General features: G+C 38.1%; 1 protein-coding gene across 8 annotated transcripts in view; it reads left to right on the top strand.

Moving 5' to 3' along the window:
• The window catches only part of REPS2 (RALBP1 associated Eps domain containing 2), a 106,145-nt gene that overhangs the window by 50,850 nt on the left and 32,981 nt on the right, over positions 1–22,314 (top strand). For 5 of the 8 annotated variants that reach the window (XM_064499653.1, XM_064499649.1, XM_064499660.1 and 2 more), the window contains 6 exons: positions 293–435; positions 3,267–3,361; positions 8,542–8,626; positions 9,550–9,615; positions 13,901–13,943; positions 16,461–16,597. In XM_064499653.1, the coding sequence (XP_064355723.1) occupies positions 293–435; positions 3,267–3,361; positions 8,542–8,626; positions 9,550–9,615; positions 13,901–13,943; positions 16,461–16,597 (569 nt within the window). The remainder of the gene's footprint in view (positions 1–292; positions 436–3,266; positions 3,362–8,541; positions 8,627–9,549; positions 9,616–13,900; positions 13,944–16,460; positions 16,598–22,314) is intronic. The other 3 variants (XM_064499645.1, XM_064499640.1, XM_064499637.1) reach the window with 3 other exon arrangements.

Raw genomic sequence — 22,314 nt, 5'->3', positions numbered from 1 at the left:
GGTATATACTATTGTATTGCATGATATGATATGTAACAAAAAAGTGCTTTATTAACAAAGAAAAAAACCTGCAAAATTAGCCTGCTTCATTTTCCCAGGGCAAATGTATAAAAAATACATGTTTCCATGTATTTGGGAATTGTTAGACTCGAGCATCAGTGACAGAGAGGCTTGTCTTGTACCGAAATTAAAATAACTCTTTCAAAAGTTGCATTTCTATATCTTCTGTGATTGCACACATGTATTTCACTGAAGTTATGGCTTGGAGAACGTGTGAATGTCGTGTCTGCAGGGAACTGAGCGACGTAGACTGTGATGGAGCACTGACACTTGCTGAGTTTTGTGCGGCTTTCCACCTTGTTGTTGCTAGGAAGAATGGTTACCAGCTGCCGGAGACACTGCCGGAGACGCTGCTGCCTGACTACCTGCAAGCAGGTGAGCTTGTCATATTCCCGTAGCCATCTCAGAAACTCGGCATGTGCGGAAAACAGATTTTTATTTCTAAGTTGCAGGTAGAGTTGAAGTCTAAAGTGAGTAATGGCTCTCCCGTCGCTTTTTAAAACGTGGGTTTTTAAATGTGTTTACAAGGCAATTGCTGAAGAAGAAATGTGTAAAAGCATAAAATAGCGATGCAAAATGTAGCAGTTACCTGCCTCCTAATGTCTGTTTCTTTGCTTCAGTGCGCTTCAGGTGTCGTTATAGCTAAAGTGGCAGATGATTGCCTGTAGCAAAGATAATCTAACAAGGTGTACGTGGCTCTTAACGCTTGTGATAGTTTTCCCCTATGTATCTGTCTCTTGGAGATGTGTTGAAAATGATACTAACCTGCTTTAGAACCTACTATGCTAATTTATTTTGTTGGATGCATTTACCAGTTCTGTCAAAGGTGGAATTTTTTTATAACTCATTTTCTGTAATCGACAGCTTCTGCTATAAATAATTTGTAGTAATGACAGGGGATTACAACAGTTTGTGTTGAACAAGGATAAATTAATCCAAAATAGAACTTACCTCAGTAACAATGTGCAGTGAAAGACATGCCCTTTCAATTTGTTCTCTTCAGTTACGTCTCTCGTAATTATACATGAACATTGAAATATGTTCTGTTCCATTTAAAAAATGTGCATGACTTTCTAGGGCAAGGAGTATTAATCACAGATGATAATTACAGTTCTAAGGGATAATATTTAAGACCTAATAAAATCTCCATTAAATTTGGTGGCGCCAAATGTATTAAAAGACAGGAAAAGAGCAAATCAAGCTGTAGTTAGGAAAATTAAATGTTCACCCTGTATCAGATTACTGAAGTAATTTCTGTTGGAGTCAAGTTCCCTATAACCCACTGTCCTCATATCCAAGAGGAGATGCTCCTGTAAAACCTACACTATCAAATCATCCTCACTTTTAGCCTCTCTAATTATACTCCGCAGTCATAATTACAACTACCCTTTTCCTCCCACGACCACCACTTTGTTCAGTAGTCTCCCTCCTGTTCTCATCATAAATTAGACTGTAAACTCCTCCATGCACGTTCTTGTCTTCCTATATACTTGGTGATGTGTCTTCACATTAAGTCTTTTGGTATAAAACTACAATGGAAGTAAGTATTAACAGTAATAAGGAATCATAATATCAACAAAAGGAAGAGCATGATAAGCTGTGGTTGTTCCCTGGGAGCCCCCTTTTTCCATAATTTGCCCCTTTTAGGACCAAAGCTTTTATCATTTTCTTGTATGCTTATTGTTTTGTGTGTTGCACACAGCCAAGCATTTTGAGCTGATCTGTGTGAGGGAGTTAAAGGGACTGCTTTGTTGGTTCTAGGCACACTAGTTGCTCAACTACTATGTTAGTTCCAGTGGTTTAAGGGTCTGAAAATGTATCATGCTGAAAATGTATCATTGTGCTGTCTAGTCAAGATTCAGATACCTGTCTTCTGAAAGATACAGATAAGAAAAAGCAGAACATCTCAACACCTTGTAACACAGTCAATCACAAAAAGAGAAGAGTCCTGGTTATACCAACTTTTGAAATGAAAGTGTCAATAAGCAAATCAGCATATGCTTACCTAAACAGAAGAAGGTTCTTTTTTCATATAAGAAGTCCTAACAATAATTTGATTTAACTTAAATGAAACTTAGATTTTATTTGGCTGATTATATGATGAAGATTAATAGAAATTGTTTTTCATTGGGTTGTTACATTAAGTTCTGAATGAGGCAGACTGATACATTCTTTAATTTGGCTCAAGCAAAATATTTGCTTGTGATAAGAGTGTTAAAGCTTCAAATGAAGTGACCTGGAGCATAAGACAGAGCATTTTAGAATGAATTAATCTTGCTAGTTTTATGGCCTGTTCTATAACTCTGCAAGTGCAGAGTCAAATTTTATTCTGACAGGGCTCCATTGGGAATTTGGCCCATCTTTTTCTCTGAAAGTCTTTCTTGAAACAGATTTTAAAAATCTGGAAAACTCTTTGTCCTGTACATAACTCACTGTATTTTAAATTAAGCTAGATCTGCAAGAGCTTAATTTGTTCAGGTGAACCAGATGCTAGCTAATAACTAAATACTGGACTTGAGAACTGGTTATTCTGCATTTCAATATAGTGATCATAAAGGAAAAATGTTTTCCAGCTCTTAAGATAGATTTGTGTCAGAGGAACTAATCCCAGAGTGATATCAGCAGAAGGACCTGGTCATATGGAATAGAAACATGGCTGCTGAGAATATTACTGTCAAAGGTTGCCGAGTTGTTTTTTTTTTTCTTCCCTGCTCTCAGTCTCTTTAGTTAAAGAATACCAAAGATGATGCATACTGCAGCAACAACTGTATTTAGTGTGTTTGGGTTTTACTGGCTTTCAGTTTTAGTGTATAATGTAGGTTCTACTGTACTTTCCAGTATTTGAAGTTCCAAAAACTGGAATTGAAGGTTTGGTAAGTACCTTTATCATTCATAAAACAGCAAGATGTAAACTACAAATCCAACTAAGCTGGTTCTGGACTACATGTAAGGAAAGCACAAATAACATTTAGTTGTTGTTTTGGAGTTAATGTTTACTAATAAGTACTTCTCCCAAATTTGACAGTTCTACAACAGAAGTTATATATGTTATTACTTTAATGACCTCTGCTCCAAAATGCAAGACAGAAGGATTTTTTCACAATGTTTATCACGTGTGGCTTATAGATCAGTTTTAATATTTTTAAAGGTGTGTATTAACCAAAGACTTGGCATGTCTTTGTGTTTCTTTTTTCTTTCCCTTCCAGCTTCTTTGAAGCCTAGGCATGACTGCACGTTATTTGATTCCTATTCTGAGTCATTGCCAGGCAGTCAGCAGACTCGGGACTTTAATCGGACAGAGGTAAGAATGTGTAAGTAGGATAGTTATGTTACAGAGTTCAGAGAGATAGACACACTTAACAATTAATGTGGTATGTGTAGCAGCAGAACTGTGAATCTTTAAGAGGGCCGTTAGTCTCTAAGTTAACCTTGAAGCCATCTCAAACCCATCTCTTAACAATTCTTTCAGTGTCTGGAAAGGGCTGAAAGGTATTTTTCAAAAGATATTTCTGAGTAACAGGGTTTACACTAGTCGTCCAGGGACTCCAGCCTGGCATGTTGTTGGAGTCTGCGTGGAGGAAAAAGCCTTAACTATTCGTGTCCCATTGTGCAGCAGTTGGTCCTTCTGCATTGGGAACCAACAATGTGAAGGACAGCCCATGCTGCAGTAGGGACAGTGTGGCACAAGGGCAGTCCTTTAGGTAAAATTCTTGTGAATCTGAATTGGTCAAAAATCGTAGGCTTCAGGTGCAGACTTGGCTCTAATCAGGCGGTCCTGACCATCTAGCTATTTCCTCCCTTTCAAGGAAAGTTTCTGCCATTTACAATAGTCCATTTCCATGCTTTTCCCCAAAAATTTTGTTGGTGAGAAGAAAAATGTATTGGCTCACCCTGGTTCTTTGTACTTTACTTATTTGGAGACTGATAGTATCCCAGGTTTTGTTTGGTATGGATACGCATAATTCTATGTGATTCAGTCTCCATTTTAATAACCAGCCTTCTTTTAGTCTAAGGATCTAGTGTGTAAGGATCTAGGTAGTAATTGTAAAGAGCTTAGAAGAGTGCTTTGAGGGAAGAACAGGGAGAGAATCTAAGGGATCCATTGTAAACAAAATCACAACAGATACCAACCTTATAATGAAAGACTGTTGCAAGCAAAGTAACTCAGTTAAGGAGAAGAGGAGTTCATTGCAGAGGTTTTGAAGATCCTGTAAGCTGAATTAACTATGGATATTGCAACTCTCACTATATACGCTGTGGGATTTAAGGGGTTTATCCTTTAAGTAGTGAATGGCAGACTGACTGCAAGAACGGGGCTACAGCTCAGAGTTGTTAAGCCTCTGTAAACTGTCATGGATTGCTGCTGTGACTGAAGGAGAAGGCGCTTCTGATGCTGCTTCCAAGTTAAAGAGAATGGTATGTCATACCAGCTCAGCTAGACACCAGCAAGGCTTTTCTCCAGATATTTCATCCCTATCTCTTGTTCTGGGAAGCTTCCAGGTCAGAATCCAGCTCCTCCTTCATCAAATTCATCATAGAGTGGCACAGCCAGGAAGATTCTCCTAAGCTGCTACGCCTAACAAAACTCAGTGTTATTTTCACTTTGGATATCATTGCAGTCTGTGCTTTGAGCATCTTCTGGAGCTGTTAAAATGTATGTGGCCTCCCCAGTGCTCTCCCAACTCACTGGGTATTGCTTTTGGTACAGCACAACTGGACTAAAATATAGCAGTAGTACTGGGTTTTGAAAGCGGTGCTGTTATTTTGGCAGTATAGGCAGAATAGCCTTGCGCTGTTAATATGCCCTCCCTCTGAGGGTGATTAGCAGTGAGCGGCCAGGTTCTGCTACAGGCCACGTTCCACTAGTACTTTTGCGCTTTGTTGTAGTGTGGGAAAGCTAAGCTTTTCCTCGATAATGTGCCTCATTAGCACATATGTCTATTGCTTTGCAATTTAAATGAGCATAAGAGGCAGAAATCAAGGCGATTTGTGTTGAAAACTCGTGTTTGTTAATGTCAGCATATAGTCATACGTTACTCCACTTCAGATTGCAGTAAGTCAACTGAGTATGTGAGTTAACTCATTACATCAGCTTAAGATCTTTTTTTTTGAGTCATTTGTCTTCTGCTTAAAAATTGTTATGTCCCTGTTCAGATACACTTTTTTGTCATTAGGCAAGTCCCCTGAATGTCAGCTTCTCTTTTCAGTGTGGCATTTTCATGTGTGTGCACAAATATGTGTGTGTGTGTGTAATGTGCGCGCACACACACGTACACGCACACACATATGCGCACACATGCATGTGTGCGTGCGCGCACACACACTGTACAGATATAGATAAATCCACTTCTTTGTCTCTGTGGTTTAGGGCGTCCTTGTTTTTGTTAGGATACTGACTTCACAAATGCTTACCCAGATATAGAAAGTAGTCTTTTGTCGTTGCACAATTGTGAGGAAATTTGCTCTTTAGTAGCACAGCCTTTGGGACTGTAAGATTAAAATGTATGTTTATATGTTTCAGAAGGCTTAAAAATCTTCCTTTCAGTATCATCTTGTGTTTCTTAATAATAAAAATATCATTTCAATAACCTAATTAATAAAATTTGATAATCTTATTAAGCATCTGACTTTAAGGATCAGCTTGCTTGTGCTCCTTGAATGTACATGCAGAGTAAAGATAAATCTAAAATGAGATGATTTCCTAAACACCTAAATTGTATGTTTCTTTGCTTTATAGGTTTGGTTTTTTTTTTTTTTTGCTTCACTAGAGATGATAGTAGGAATGGTATAGTAATAATAAAATCGCTGCAGCAGGCATATGACACAAAATGTAAAAAGAAAAAAAAAGCAAGAAATTTCCCATTTTACATTTAATTTTTCATTGAATTTTCCACAGTTAAGCTTTCAAGCCTCCTCTGCCTCATCTCTGCTCTCTTCTTCTTAAATCTCTCTCACCATAACTACCAACAGCTTACAGACTACTGTGCTGCCTTTGTAATCAGATAGTGTTCTTGAGGCAACAGCTGGATGTTCTGCTACGCCATTCCTAGTTTCTGCAAGGTGGCAGAATGTTCTGTAAAATCAATAATTCCATGGCTAAATTGAACATGAGAGAGAATCTGTTGCATGATTGTTTTTTGGCTGGCAATAGATAGTATTATCTAACTATATCACAATTGCTTGACTGTTTTTTGCTCTGCCTGGGACCTAGACATGTAGGGCTGAGCTCTCAGTCGGGTTGTTGCAGGGTCTTGTTATTTTGGTCCTTTGTCGTCCAAGATTAATGGACTATTAAATCTCTTCTCAAAACTGATTTGAGCATCATTTTGACTTAAATGTTTCTTTTTTGTTCAGTTGATGCTTTTATTTTCAGAATTGATACACTGAATATCACTTGGAAGGGCAGTAATTCATCTCCCTCTGTGGAAAATACAGTATTTCACTGTTGAAATATAATTTGTAGCTTGGCTGAGAAAATACGGTTTAGATACTTGAACAGTGCATTAAAAATATTATATTAGCAAGGCAATGAATTATGCATTATCTCTGTGTCTTCCTTTCTTTCAGTCTATCATCAATTCAGGTTGTCTAATTTAATTTTGGAAAACCATTTTTATTGTGATTGCTGAACTATGGTCCTGCAGTACAGTGGAATCAGTTCTTGAATGTACGCATAAAGAAAATAATGGCAGGAGACAGATCACTGAATAATAGGCTTTGCTAAACTTAAAAAACACAGAGACTGGTCAATGATATGTTCAAGAATGGCAAGAGTTTTTGTTTTCTTTTTTTTAGCCAAAAGGTTGTGTCTGTCTGTATTTCACCGCCTGTATTTGTCCTCTCCTCTGATTCTGGTCTTTTTTTTTTCATTATTATTGATTTGGCTCTTTTCCACAAGCTTTCTCACTGCCAAAAGCTTAAAGATGAGACACAAGATTTCTCATTGTATTTATAAAATGACTGGCTGGGGTTACTCTGATCTCCCTCAAAAATGTCATACAGTTCATTGGAATTTGAGAGAGTCATTCCATTGATTCAAACATGCATTGAGTTAGGTCTTTAGTCTGATGCTCTTTACTTAACAATGGGCGAACCCCAAAGAGAAACCACTGTGAAGCCTCATCCCCTCACTCATTATCGCAACACCAATGGTTGCTGGTTATTTTATTCTTGAAACATCAAAGCATCAAGACATGAATCTGAAATTTGTAGTAGAATTTGGCAGTTCTGAGACCTTTCACTTTGCATTGCTTGTGTGCATCTTCCTCCCAGTGTTTTTGTTCCTGTTTAACCAGCTGGAAACAGTCTGGGAAGATCCACTCAGTGCAGCCATTGATTCTCTTTGATGTAGCAACCTCTGTTGCTGTTGGTGAGCCAGTTGATGACTTTTTGTTTTTTTTTTTTTTTCCTTTCTTCCTTGTTGCCATGACTGTAATAACTAGAGCATCAGGGCTAACTAGGGAAGTTAAATTGTTTGTTCAAACATTTTCAGAGCACTTAGGCTGTGTTTTTGCTGTGTTGCTTCCTCAAAAGCATCCCACATGCAACTTTATAAAATAAATCGCATAGCCCCTTACTCTGAACATGGTCCTCTTGAATTATCGACTTGAGATTTTTGGTTTTTTAAAACAGCCTACAAAATCTATGTTTTCGAATCCGTTTTTTAAGGCCCAATGGATTGTAGCCTCTTCCAGGCCCCTGGGAAAAAAGCATCTCTCTGTGTATAGAGAAGCTTGGGTTTACCGATGTTTGTTTTATTGTTCTATCATTTTTCTTACAGATAATGGTAGTAGAATTTCTTCCTGTTTGCTTCTTGGCGATCTAAGTAGCAGAAGTTACAGAATAGCAAATGCCTATATTTTAAGTTACTGCTGAGATAAAAAAGAGTTTAGGAGTAAGACTGAGACAAAGTTCCCTGTCTTCCCATCAGAGGCCTGAATAGACCTGCAGAAGATGTGCTCATGAAACTGTTTTTCCCATCTCTATGGTTAAATATTAAAAGAGAAGAGTAGATGGAGGATCAGTTATCTCAGCCAAAACACTTTAGATGCAGAACTGTTGAACTTTGCAGTATGGCCTAAGTTTTGACTAGAGACTACTCTGATGGAGAGGAGCTTGTTACGCATGTGAAGAGACTTTAGAAGGTTTCCTCAAGCCTAATATAGCTGTTTTACCCAAAGAAAAAGGAAAACATAGAATGACATTGCTCCATTTTAAGAAATCTCTCCTTGCATATAGTCCTTAGTCTCTTGTGATTCATGGTTGAAGTACTGCTTTAACTAATTTCAGGTGTGGGACTGGTGCAGCTTGAACAGCAGAGTTATAGTTGCCTTTTTGATAGTCTTCTGTTTCTTTTTCTCACAAAGCAAGTCTTGATGCAGGAAAGACTATCACCTTTATTTCTGTTAGTCTGTATTATTAAATATTTGACTGTGGAAATGTGTGTGTATCTCTGCTATACTAATCAGCATAATAAATCAGTCTTCTCTCTTTAAGAAGACATCAGCTGAAGAAATACCTGATAACTCTGCCCTGATACAAGATGCAAAGAAGGATGATAAACAAGGTATTCAAGTAAATAGTGTTTTTTTTTTTCTATTAAGAGTTAAGTTCTGTGTGTTAACTGGTAGTCTATGTGTTTGCCAACAGAATCAGTGGTATGTTTAATTTCTGAGCTGGCCATGTGTTGCTATATATCTGAAGAGAGAACTCACTGACAGCAGCTGAGTTGAAGAAAAATATCTGAATGATACAAAATACAGCTTCTAAAGTGTATTCATTCCTAAGACAACTAATGTTGCACTTCAGACTTTACCCATATATGTTTTATTTAGTAAAGGCATATGGAGGTGTGAGATTTCATTCCAAGTGGTAATTTATAACATAGTGTATTATTATACTTCACTGAAATATGCTACAGTGCATTACCAATGTCTTGCTATAAGCTATTAATAAAGGAGGCACAGACACTGGTGGAAGGGGAATAAGCACAAAGAATTGGGATTTCCTAAATTTTAAGCCTGGTTCTGTCAGCGCCATATGACATTCCTTGGGGCAAGCTGCTTAGGCTTCAGTTGCCAAAACAGTCAGTCGCTTGTGTGCCCTTGGTTTCTGGGTTTATAATTTCAGACAGATAAGTCTAGCTCTCCCAGTTGTTGCTAGCTGCATGTTCTATTGGTGTCTTTGTGAAGGCTCTGTATCTTTAAAGCATGAGTCCTTTGTTTTAGACACCCCCAAATTCTGAAAATTTGGGATTATTTGGCAAGTTGAGTGTAGGCCTCTCTATTCTTGACTTTTGCACTCTGAAAATGGAGTTACTTTTTGGGGTATTTGGGTGTTCTGAGGGTGTTTGGTTACTGCTGGTTTCTTTTTTGGATATGTATGGTGTTATTGGATGTTCTAACTGGTGTCGTTTCAGATATTCCTTTCTCAGACCTGATTTTCCTTGCGCATATTTAAAATAACTTTCATTTTTTTGTTTTTATTAAGTTCTTAAAACAAGCATTGCTATCAAACCAATACCAAAGGAATTTCAGCACTTGACTGTGAAAACAGGTAAGAATAAAAAAATTCATGTGACTCTTCCTTTAGAATTTCAATCAAATGTTTTTATATCACAGTAAACCTAAATTGATGTAACCTGACTTTTTCAAGATCTTTTTGCTCTAGTAATATATTACTACTGAAATGATCTTTTACCTCATAATGACTGCTACTTGCAAAATTAGGCTTAATTAGTACTTAAAGTTGTCAAAGTTTTTTTCTTGCTTTCTTTCCCTTAATTTTAGCAGATCTGGTGGTATTCTTGTGTGGGAAATATATTAACATAGCATTTCGTGAGGAGCCTGAGTTTTACTTTTTGTAGTACAAATGAGATTTGAGAGTAAGAATATTGTATCCATTGATAAAAAGCCATTCTCAAGTATAAAATGGAGACACAGACCCTATGGCATCGACACAAGCTTCTTTTTCAGAGGTGTTTCTCTTGTGAAACCACTCCTGATTTTTCTCTCCAACTTGAACATACTGTACTTGTTCCTGTCCTACCAGAAAAATTTATTTCTGGAATGGCGTATCTAAAAGTTGCTTAGTTACTCCAGAAAATTCCCATGTGTTCAATTATCAGAACTCCCTGGTCTTACCCTTTTTTAATCTCTCTCTTTGAGCGGTAAGGGTGTTTGCAAGCTCTCCTTAGTCTTAGAGAATATAAAACCTGGACCTGTTTTCTTTTCCTTTCTTATAAATGTCTTTAGTCATGAAGATATCCTTGATCAGGAAAACTGACCCAAGTGTCTGTCCTGGCAGTTTTGTCTTATAGCTCAATTTATTCATGGCCACTCAGTAGCTGTATGCCTCATTTCCCAACTCTTTTTTTTCCTGGCTTCTTCCCAAACACTTGACAGCTGCCAGACTTCCCATCTTCAGCTCCTATTCTTGAATGATTGCTGCTTCTCCTTCACACATATGTCCCTCTAAAGGAGAGAGTTGGTGACAGGATTTCAGTTCTCTTCTCCCCTGGTTTTGTCCAGGAACTCCCTTGGAAGGGAGTTGTATTTTCAGTTCAGCAATTCCATCTTTGGAATGTTTAGGAAAAAAACTGTCGCCTGCATGTCTCCTTTGCCACTGTCATTTTCCTCCCTCGTCCTTCATCGCCTAATCAGGGAGTCTTCTGGATGTTGCTGTGCTCCTTTAGCAGTGTTGCCATGTTCATATACCAAGGAAGAAGGTGGCAGAGTTTTGCTCCATTGTGCTGACTGTTGTCACGTTAGTAACTTCACCCTTGCTGTCCTGGACATTAAGGATTTGAGCAGGCACCCTCTCAGGTTGCATGGTAGGATTCATTTTAGAAGTCAAAAGATCTATCTATCTAGTGTGCTAGCTACAACACAATAATTGAGTGATTCTTTCAAAATTGATCATCATTCTGAAAGGTCATTGTAATCATTGACCTTCAGGATGCAAATACAGTTGGGATGAAGCAGGAGAAAATTTACATATGTTTTGATTATTGATTCAAGCTATTTCTGTAAATTTAGGAAAGGTGATAACCGCTGTAGTTCATTACAGGAAAGTTTTCCTTGCCATCAGGAGAACTAGCAATTGGAAGTCGGTAAAAACTTTCTATGCTCAAAAAAAACTTTCTGTGCCAGAAAATCTGGCCACTTTATGTAGGCTCCTAAAGATCATTGTTGCCCTTAGATTACTGAAGGATTAAGGGCCAGTGCTGTGAACATTTAAGTTCTACATTTCTGCCTAGGTCATCAATAAGAGCTAAAAGTTGAGTCAGTGCACAGGTGATTTAAACTAGTGGGGAATTGTTTTGTTTTTCTCCTTAGCACTGTAGCCTGCTTGCACCATTCGTAGTACAACTTTCCAGTTAGTCTTCAGCCTTTAAAGCAGGTAAGCAGCAGTTGAGCATAACCTGTTAGGCTACAGCCAGAAGTTGCTCAATCTGTGTCTTTAGGAATGTTAAAATGAAGTTTTATTAGTTGGGGGGTGAAGGGGCTGGGGAGGTGTTGGGAGCAGTTAAACACACAAAATGGGAACCTTTCTGCTCTCTTGTGATATGAATGAATGGATATGAGTTCATCATCGTATACAGATTTAATTAGTCCAGACAAGGGTGTTCAGTTCATCTGGCCATACTACTTCAGGAACAATATAAATTTCTAAATAATAAATGTAATTAATTTACTCAGCAGCTTTGATCTTTTTTCAGTTTCATGCAAGTTTGGTTTACGTATACATAGTAATAGGAATATGGAAAACTCATGAACTCAGTAGATAGTTTTGTATCGTTCTGATTGTATTGTGAATGTGTATAAACCTGCATCTCATACAAAAAGTATGCACCAACTGAGCGTAACAAAATGTCTGCACACTTTATAAAAATGTTGAGACAGTAGTTATTTGCATGTCCAAATAATGAACTACTTATTTTATGGTACTTTGTATCATATACTGTATTTTAGGAAAGGTTCAAGCTAGTGCTAAGTCTGGGGATTGTGGAATTGGAGCTTTGAATTTCCTGATTTTTCAGTGGCTGAAAAGCAAATCCTTGGCAGTAGTATTACGTTGCTGTATTTTTTTTAATTACTAGTCATTTCAGGTTTTTCTGTTCCTTTTGTGTTTTCCTGTTTACCTCAACCAGATGTCCTCAGAGAGTTATATTGTCAGTTTTACCTGTAGTTTTGTGAGGTATTCTGAAAGAAGTATGAACAGAATTACTGTCTCCGTAGAAGAAGGAAAATTTGAAGTTTCTTAAACATGGCTTAGCTTGGAAAGGATTATACTTCCTATTTCTAGATGGTATATATTTAATAATTGTGCAGGTAATTTAATAATCAGCAATTTCAGCATTGGAAAAATTGGGTCATATGGCTGTAGGGAAGCAGTTTCTAAAGTTGTATTCTCTGGGAGTTTGACACAGAAAGAGGAGGATTATCACCACTGCATATTTTAATAATAATTCCCTCTCTTCCTCTTTAGTGCTGGTAAGACTTTGTTATACAGAAATCTAGAATGACTGTGAGTGAGTTTGTTAATGACAGTAATGTACTAGAAATTGGTTTATAAGTGTTTTTTTGTATCTCTGCCAGTTATGCTTGGGTTTATTCCATCCAGAGCACCAACTAGCACTGTGCAGCCCTAAAAGCAGCTTCTTTTGTCAAGAAATAGTGTGTACCTATGCATAGGGTGCATGCTATCGTTTTCTGTGCATCTGAAGCCCGCTATGTAGGGCCCATACAATGTAAGCTGTTAGAAAGTCAGTGTTTGCCAATTACTACCACAAGCAGCTCCTGCTCTGCATTTTGAAGAACTCTTTAGTAATCTCAGGTAGTGCTGTATAGTAGCTCATGATAAATATCTGACCTAGAAATAGGCATATCTCTGAAGGAAGCTAGAAACACTGAGATATTTTTTATTCACAGCCTACTTACTTCCCTATAGTGTTATGCCCTAACTAACAGAACAATGGGAAAAGTGCAAGAATTCACCTTTTATATGTGTTGGGATCATTTATGCTGCTGTAATTACCTTGAGGATATCTCTTTCAGTGAGTGGAATTTTAAAGCAATCAAACAGATATGTTTTATCAAGATTATTTTATGTTAGTAAGAAGAGTAACAGAAAAGATATGAAAAGACTATATAAACCAGGGAACAACCCAGAGGAGGTAATTCAGCACTGTTGTTTTCCTATCACGTAAAACCTAGATGCAGCATGGCATTCAGAATTCATCCAGATAAAAGCAGCAAATTTTTTCGTCGATAGACATTTTTTGATCAACACAGCCAGTAAAACTTTCTGCCTTAAAATATCTTTCCTCCCCAATGTCAAATTAGTCTCAATCAGATGCGCAGAAGAATTACGTGCGTGGTAAGAACATGTACATTTGTGATAACTAGTTGAAGTATTTAGGAAGGACATTAATCTTCATGCTTTGGGATGCACAACTACTAGATAGCTAGACTAGGAGTAGGGTGTTCTCTGTGGGAAACTTACGCTCTTCCTGTGTTCCTTGGTGCCACTGCTTCGTCGTAGCTACATCCTGGACTGCTGGTTAGAGCTATCAGATCTGTTGCAGTTCCTGCTTTCTGGTAACCAAATTAAAAGGTGACGTTCTGACTACACTTGAGCTTTTGAATTCTTAGGACATTTATACACCACAGAAACCAAGGTGAAGGAGAAGTGAAAATAATTAAATCCTCATTGCCCATGTGGGAGTGCACTCTCACGTACACATTTGCAACACTGACATTTTTAATAATCACTGATCCTGCAACTAAAGACACTTATTTAAAGTATTATGTTTTAACAGTTCTCTTTTCTTTTCTAGTTGCTCAGGAATCTAATGCACTTAAAGCCAGACCGAGATCCAGGTACTGCTTTCATTTCTACTTCAGAAGACATATTCCTCTGATGTTAAACACAAGGTCTAAGAACTGGTGTTGCAATTTTTATTGGTGATGTTGTGCTGGAAGTACAGATCAGATCAAAGACAGATTTATCCAGCGGGATCCATAAGCTACAGACACTTCTTAGGTACTGCCTAGGGCCCTGCAATCTCTGGTCATATGGTGCTGGGACATTTGCCTATCTGCCCAGCCCCACTGCCTCATCAGGGTGGTGACTGCCTCCAGGCCTGCCCATCGGTATCATGACAGGACAGCAGACACCACCCCTTTTGGGGGGAACGTTTTCAACAATTCCTGCTGTTAAAACCTGCATGGTGGTCACATGTGGAGGGAGACACTGCACAGTCCCTGGGAAACAGCAAAAATAGCTTGATTCTCAGATGTGGGTGAGTGAGCTTTTGTTGCCAGTTGTGCACTTAACTCTGGCTGGTTGGTGTATGATCGAAGGGCTTAGTGGACTTAGCTGTGCACTAAAAATGACATTGCTGAATTTGGATACTTGAAGGATAGAGAAGTGAGATCTGCATCAAAATAATGTGTAGGAGTGGATTATGTTTTGGTTTTGGCTTCTCGCCATTCTAGTATAGCAATATCATGCATTGCACCTTAAAACTTTTCCTTTGAGCTGGTCGGATGGCTTCATTTCTTTTTCTTATGTAATGAAAGTATAATCAGTCTGCTAATAAGATTGGCCATAGCAGGAGGAATTAGGATGGAAATTCTGTATTCTTAAGACCTACATTCAGGAAGACTGAACACCCTGTGTGCCATTTTTATGTTGCTATCCAAAACTTTTTATATTGTTTTAAATTTTTTTGCTGTGTTACTGAGTCATAAAATGACTAAGAAATGCGTAAACAAGTTTGAAAAAATTGCTTGAATGAAGTATTTTGATGCAAAATTTCAGACTAAAAATTCTTAAGCACACCAGAGCTTCTGGTTAGCTGGTGCCTACGTAAGACACATGACCTCAAGGTTATAGAGCCCCCTCAGTCCCCTAGCTTGGGGCTTGGGACTAAGCTATGGCTTAGGGGGCTGTATGTCTTCATCTGTGCCTGATCAACCTAGGATAGGATACAAGTTGATTACAGCTCTCGCCTCAGGAGCTTGACTTTCTAGCACAAACAGTGCGGACTCTTAGCTGTGAAGGTGCCCAGGTCTGCATGTAGCAGTGGCAGTGGTTCATTGTCATGGGGCTCTGTGTTAGTGCTGCTGGGCAAGGCAAGCTTTCACCTGGTAGCTGCTATCCCACCCTTCCTTTTAAAAACAAAAAACGAAACAAAAAAAAAAAGTCAAAGTATTAAGTTGTAAAATTTTAATACGAGCAAAATATACACGACGCATTTTGGAAAGTAAAGGTACAAAACTAGGGTTTGGATCAGGTCTTAAATGATATGGCTATGGAATTGAAAACCCTACCAAGGCAAAAATTCAGCAGCAGCAGAGGTTATTGTGTTACATGTAAATTGTGAAGCAATTATGGCTTTCCCTCCTGTATTTATTAAAGTTTACATCAGAAACATAGGATGAACTTTGCCAAATGTCTGTTCTGCTGAAGAGCTGTGTTCTAACAGCAGCCTGCTTGGCAAAAAGCTGATCCGTTTCCCATTAGTGGGAGTTATTTCTGTTCTGCTTGAATGTGTTTTGGGTCTTGCCTGTCATGCATAATGTATTACAGCAAGTGTAATGTCTCACATTGTCAGTGCTCATTTTGAACAAAGCTCTTGGTCTTGTAGAAGAAATGGTAACTACAACAGCTGAAAAACACTGGATCCTTCAGCAAAATCAAAATTCTTAGCAAGTACAGTACGCTGGGATTAATGTGATATGGAATTATCTGTAACAGCCTGGAACTGTGTGGAGTAGTGTACTGAGACATGTATTTGAGCAGTGTTGGTCACTTTACATCCATTCAGTTTTTCTCGATTTTGTGGAATCTGACTGCTTCTATGAAAAATTTACTCTGATAGTTAAAATATGATAAATTATAAAATGCATACTTGCAAGAGGCAGATTGAAGTTATAAGTGCATAAACATTAACCACGCAGATAGGAAAGGTGAGCAATGGAAAAGGGAAATTATTATTTTTTTCCTCAGGTTTATTCAAAATTGAATAAATAATTATCAATGAATTAGTTAATATGAATGAACAGTTACCAGCTGCCCCATTGGCAGCTCAAGTCACATGAGAAGAGCCTGAAGCTTTAATATAAAAGGCCTTAAAAAAAAAAAAGGTGAAACTATTAGCCCTGTAATAGTTTCATTTTCAGATCCCTTCATTTCCCTAGGTGCATAGTTCCTCCATTTGTTGCCAGTTAAGTCTGTTTTGTTACAAAAGGGAACTTCTAGTCAGTGGGGCAAGGAATTTTTACCAAATGCTTGAGTTCTCATCAGAATTTTTTTGGATATTATTCACTGTATTTGTTTAAAATGAATTTCTGAAATAAGATATTTTTCTGTTTGTTTCTGTTCCTCCTTAGGTCTTATTCCAGCACATCAATAGAAGATGCCATGAAAAAGGGAGAAGAGCCCCCTACTCCACCTCCAAGGCCACAGAAATCCCATTCCAGAGCTTCCTCTTTGGATCTGAACAAAATATTTCAACAAAACGCACAAGGTAAAAGTTGTTTTCTTAGATCAATTAGATCAATGTTTAGATCTTCCCATTCTTTTGAGACCAGTTAGAGTAGCTGCGTATTTGGCAACTTTATCTTTTTGCCCAAATGCTTGACGGTGTATGCATAAGCTTGTCTTTACTATAGGCAGGAATATGCTATAGAACTGAAGAAGTTGCACTTTATTGCATTACCTCTCCATTGAGGGGAAAAAAAATCTCTCGGTTGCTATAATAAAGTTGATCATAATGTCTTCTGGAATGATAATGGGAAGTTAACATGTGGTAGTCTGTCATCAGTTACTGTTTATAACTAGTCTCTCTGTTTAGAGAATTCTCAATAGCCACAATGCATTTAATTTTTATTATCATTTATTGTTTTTAAGTTCAGAGTCAGAAGAAAACATCTAATGTTTAAACTGGGACAAGTGAAATTTGTAGCATACAAACATGTTTTAGGTTAAATCTTCTATATGTGCGGGAGCAATTAAAACTGATCTTTGAGTAAAAAGAAAGGGCATTTCTTTAGAAATGGGTGCATGTTGAGGGGAGAGAAAGGAGATGTAGGTAGTAGCTGGATGGAAATGAAAGAAAAACACTCCTCAGTGCTTAATATTTGAGTGTTCCTTTTGCATTGTGCAGTGAGCTGTGGAAAGAGGAGTTGTTATAGCAGTTATAGCAGTCACCCAGCATGGAGAGAAGTGCGTTGTGCTTTGGCAGTGTCCTTGAACCAGACTAGAGTTTTACACAATACACACCAATCATCTGATTCGAGGACTAGGTTAAACATGGTCATGTTTATGCTTCACAAGAAAGCCAAGGTTTAACTATGTCAAGGAATGTTTTAAGTGCGTTCTCTAATGTGATTGTTGGAATAGAAAAGAAAGCATTTCACCTCTTGGTATATGGGACATTTTTTGTGTAAACACCAGACAGAATTCAGGAGTCCTGTTATGTGTGCTGAACCCTGAAACCCAATAGAAATAAACAATGTTTTTTTGCCTCACACAGAAAAGCAATTCCTGATCTTTGACTGTGGTTCCTGGTTAGCAATCCAGTGCCACCAATTTTGATTTCAGAATACATTTAAAAATAAAGCACAGCCAAATGCATATTTTCTAAAGCAGAAAATTCTCTCAGAATTCTGATAAAAAAGTATAACTGGAAGGAAGTAAACTTGGATTAAGATTTTTCTTGGAACACAAATGAAAATGTAAATTCTCAAGGAATCTTGCTTTGAAATGGATCATTTTGAGAGTCACCATTACATTTTAAGTAACAATGATTTCTTCTGGACAACATAAATTGAAAGAGTTATAGAATGTGAGTGAAGGAAAAGATAATTCATCCTATTGTTACATTTTGGAGGATTTCATCACTGGAAATAGGACAAATAATTAAAGACGGACAATTGCTTGTTTGCATAAAAAGAAAGTCCTTTGGTCACCCTAAAATTCTTTGTCACATTAAATTCAAATTCACGGATAGTTATAGTCGGAACAAAAACTGGCTGTAGATTGACAGAACCTGAAATGTGGTGTGCTACCAAATTGAGGAAATGCGAAAGGGCTCCCAGAGGTTCAGTCTCCTCCTTTACCTGTAGGGTCCTTTGCCTGTAATTTTTTGCTCTCTTGAAAGTCCTCTGGTGGCATTGCTAATTATTCTCTGCGGTCATGTTTCAGTCTCTGCTAATGAAGCTGTTCTATTTTGTGTCAAAAATGTAAATACTCACCTTGAAAGAATAATGAGGAATTTGTAGCCTTAAAGGATTTATGGAAGAATTCATATTTTCATAGCCCACCGCTAAGAAGGGTTCCAGTTTGAATAAATCTGTATCATCAGGAGGGAAATACATCAAACCATCCCAAAATGCCCAAGTACTGTGATGCATTTACCTTGCTTCTCTAATGCAGACATTTTTAATGAAAGTAGGGATATTTTCAGTTCTTCATTCTGCGAAGAAACGTGGACACTCCCTTTCCTGTCATTAACCCCCCTGTATTTGTTGTTTTGTAACATCCTATTGACAGTAAGACTTTATACAGCTGCTTTCTTTTCATTCACTTCTCGCCTCCCTTTTTTTCATTCTTTTCCTACTGAACTTACTTCTCAGTAGAAATTCCAGCCTCATCATTTTGTGTATGCAGAAGCCTTTGCCCTCTAGAGACAGTTCTTCCTCATGGAGTGGCAGTGCTTAGGAACCAAATGCTTTCATGAAGTACGCTTTCTAAAGAAAATGTTTAGAATAGAGCAGAGAGATTGAGAACTGCCACCTTGGGCCAAAGAGTTCTGCAGAAAAGAAAGTGTGTGCATATTTGTGTGAAGTAAATTGCACACGCTTGTTTAATAACAAGCTGTATTTTATTTCTGCTGACAGTACGAAAATGAAGTTAGATTAGTTTCCATCTGCCATCAGAAGGTACAGTTACAGATTCACAATATAGATGATGTGGTGGCAATGTACTATTTAAGTTTCTTGGGTATTGGGAAAATGTAACCTGACATAAATATCCAGCGTGATGTGTTTCTACCCACAGTTCAGTTTATTGCTTTCTGTCCTAACGTATTCTTGACTAAATTTTTGTTTTATGCTTTCTCCCTTCTCTCCTAGCTTTTCCAAAATAGTTTCATTGTTTTATCTGGGTCACAAAAGGTAGCAGCTGCAATGACCCGTCCCTTCTAGCAGCACTGTATTGTCGAGTTTCAGTACAGAAAACCAGACTGTAGAATCAGCTGTTCTAAGAGGTTTCAGGGTATGTCCTATGTGATTAGAATAAACCCATTTCTGTACATTAGCTTTTATCCTACTAATTTTTGTTCAAAATAATAAAATTAGTAAGTTTGGTGGAAGTGTGCTCCCATACCTGCAAAGGAGCTCAGTTGTATTAAGATTTATTTTCAGTTCCCGATTGATCATGCTGATCTACAGATATCACTTCTTCAATTGTAAAGCTTCAATGGTTTGGGGTTTTCTTTTGTTTATTTTGATTTTAAAGGGGAGAAAAAGAAATACCTATCTTCAGTTAAATTCAGCCAACATCTGTGGTAGATCCCTGTTGTGGGCACTAGTTTTTTGTTTTTGTTTGGCGTTTTTTTTTTTCATTTAATGTGTGTGTTATGTCATGTTTACCACCTATCATAACCCTCGCCTGGCAAGTAAATGCGGAGAACGTTTGTGCTTGTTGGCTGGAATGTCCAGTAATGCACCAGCCGTGGAAGCTGTGCTTTTAATTGTTGATTTGGGAAAAAACTGCACTTGAGGAGGATGCTTCATTCATGTTCCACTGGGAATATGCACTCCTCTGGGATACTGTATCTAGTGTTACCCAGGAAAAACACACGAATAGAAGAGAACTTACTGAAAGGCCCCCACTTCTGAAATGAGCTGTAGAAACAGTGAAATCCAAATATATGCCCTAGATATTTTTAAAATGCATGGAAAGAATTAACTTTTTCAAATCTACTATGATTATTGAACTACTCTTAGGTAGACATTTTATAATGTACATAATAATGTTATTGATCTATAACTATATATATGTGGATATATAAAAAAGAAATAAAGCAGCTTTGATTCAAGAAGACACTTGAATTCGGGAAGACATTGTGGATGGTGGTGATCTGTAGGGATGTATTCGATCATATACTGAGCTGTATTCCTCAGTTGTAGCCCAGGAATAATTTCTCAGATAAAATTGTATGGTTGAGAAAGCCTGTATGGTAGTGTGGCCACGTTTAATGTTAAACAGAACCCAAGAAGTTCAATATTGGCATTAGTAACTGTCGCGTCAGTGAAGCACTGTGCCTATTGCCAGAGCTGTTTTTCTTCTCCTGAAACTGTTCATGGATGCCTGTGCTTTTTGCATAGTTGTGAAGATTGCATGTTTTCTCAAGCCCTACACAAGCAAGTTGCTGCAGTTGAACTTTCATTGTCTTCATGCAACGTATTTTCAAAGCCCCACTAGCCCCAGAAGAGTTTTTACCACAATAGCAGTGTTTAAGAGTGTTAGTGAATTTAACTACAGGAAAATCATTGCATACCAGTCCATCCTGTATAGTCTTTGGGTTGCCATCTGACAGAAGTTTAGTACAGCTAGATTTTCTATGTATTTCTTTTTGTTGAATGTATAATCTCTGGCATTTGGCCTATGTGCATATTAAAAAATATTTGGCTGGGTTTTATGCATTCCTGGAAAGACAATAGCAGGTTTGAAGTACAAACAAAAATGTCACTTTAAATACATATGTGAAATGATTTACATCTTTATATCTTCTGTAGTCCACTGTCTAAATAGATACAAGCGAAGAGTTTCCAAAGTAAGGCCTATGAGCCTGTGGCCTGCAAAGCTTTTCCTCCATGTTCACAAAGGATTGACTCATTTTGGCAGTTTTTCACAAAACTAACTGTTCACTAGGGCTAGTTGTGGCTTATTCCATCCTCCCCAGAGTCTAGGTGAGTGGGTTTATTGAGGGGGGCCAAAACTGCCCGCTGCTCGGACCCCAGCACTGCCTGCCTCGGGGGTCTGCCCGCCGGGCAGGAGGCGTGCAGCAGTGCCTCCCAACCACCACCTCCTCCCCATCTGCCCTTTATGGCAGCAATAGGCCAGGGTCCATCTCGGGGTGACTCTGTCATGGGGACTGGGATGAGTCTCAGCTTTCCGAGCGGGCCTGAGAGGGAGCGGCGAGTCCCACGGGTGGCCTCAGTAACTTGGGGCATAGAAGATGTGGGAGACTCATCCCTCATGGAGAGGTGTCGGGGCTGGTGGGAAGGGGAGTCTGTGTGTGTTGGGATGGGTTGGCAGAACCTGTGTTTTGCTGTATCCCACCATGAACTGTAGTTTTCTGTGAACAAAAAATGCAGGTGGGTTTGGAGCAGAAGGGTATGGTTTGCAGGGTGAGGACAGAGTAAAGCAGTGTACGGTCAGCTAGGGCAGCCTCACATTTTCAAGACTGACGTTACCTGGGGTCTGGCAATGACATGAAGAAGCCACTTTTTGGAGCTGAAGAAATGAGTAAGGTGTGTTCTCTTACTTGTGCTGTTGTGAAAGTATGGGAATCCTCCATATTTTTTCTCTGGGCATGGATATATGTAAGTGGGAGAATCTCTACTGAGAAAAATACAGCCCTGCCAGGGATGGAGACATTTCTGTACACTTTCCCAAGCTTTAAGAATTAAAAAAAAAAAACAAAAAAAAAAAACTGCATTCACTGCCTTCAGGCATTTTGTTCAATAACATTTTCTGCCCATGAAAACTACTGAAGTATTTACTTCTGAGTGATGTTCTGGGCAATTATCTGTTTATAGTCAGTGACAACAGTCCAGGTCTTGTTAGACTGATACATATGCTTCTGAAATATAATTAAATATAGAGAGAGTAGAATACATTTTATTTCCTACTTAATTTCATTTTTGAATTGCATGACTTCTTTTGATTTACAGTTCTGTAGAATAAAAGATACTTGTTTTGAAAAGAGAATTTGCTGTGATGAAACAACGTAGCTGTCATGAACAGTGTAGTTCATGATGATATAGAAGCAGATTGAATGTCTGTGTATAATTCATCAAAGCATCCACATAACTATTTACAAATGAATTTTTGACTGAAAGTTAAAATGGTCATTTGCTTTTGAAATTTATGTCCTGCTGAGGCTATTCCTGCAGTAAAGGATACATGGAAAACGGGCAGAATTTTGTACATGAGTACATAAGCAAATACTCA

Source organism: Dromaius novaehollandiae, chromosome 1 (genome assembly GCF_036370855.1).
Source record: "Dromaius novaehollandiae isolate bDroNov1 chromosome 1, bDroNov1.hap1, whole genome shotgun sequence".
NCBI classification, from domain to species: domain Eukaryota; kingdom Metazoa; phylum Chordata; class Aves; order Casuariiformes; family Dromaiidae; genus Dromaius; species Dromaius novaehollandiae.
The sequence above is the reverse complement of the archived record's forward strand: the minus strand, read 5'-3'. Positions and strand labels throughout refer to the sequence as shown.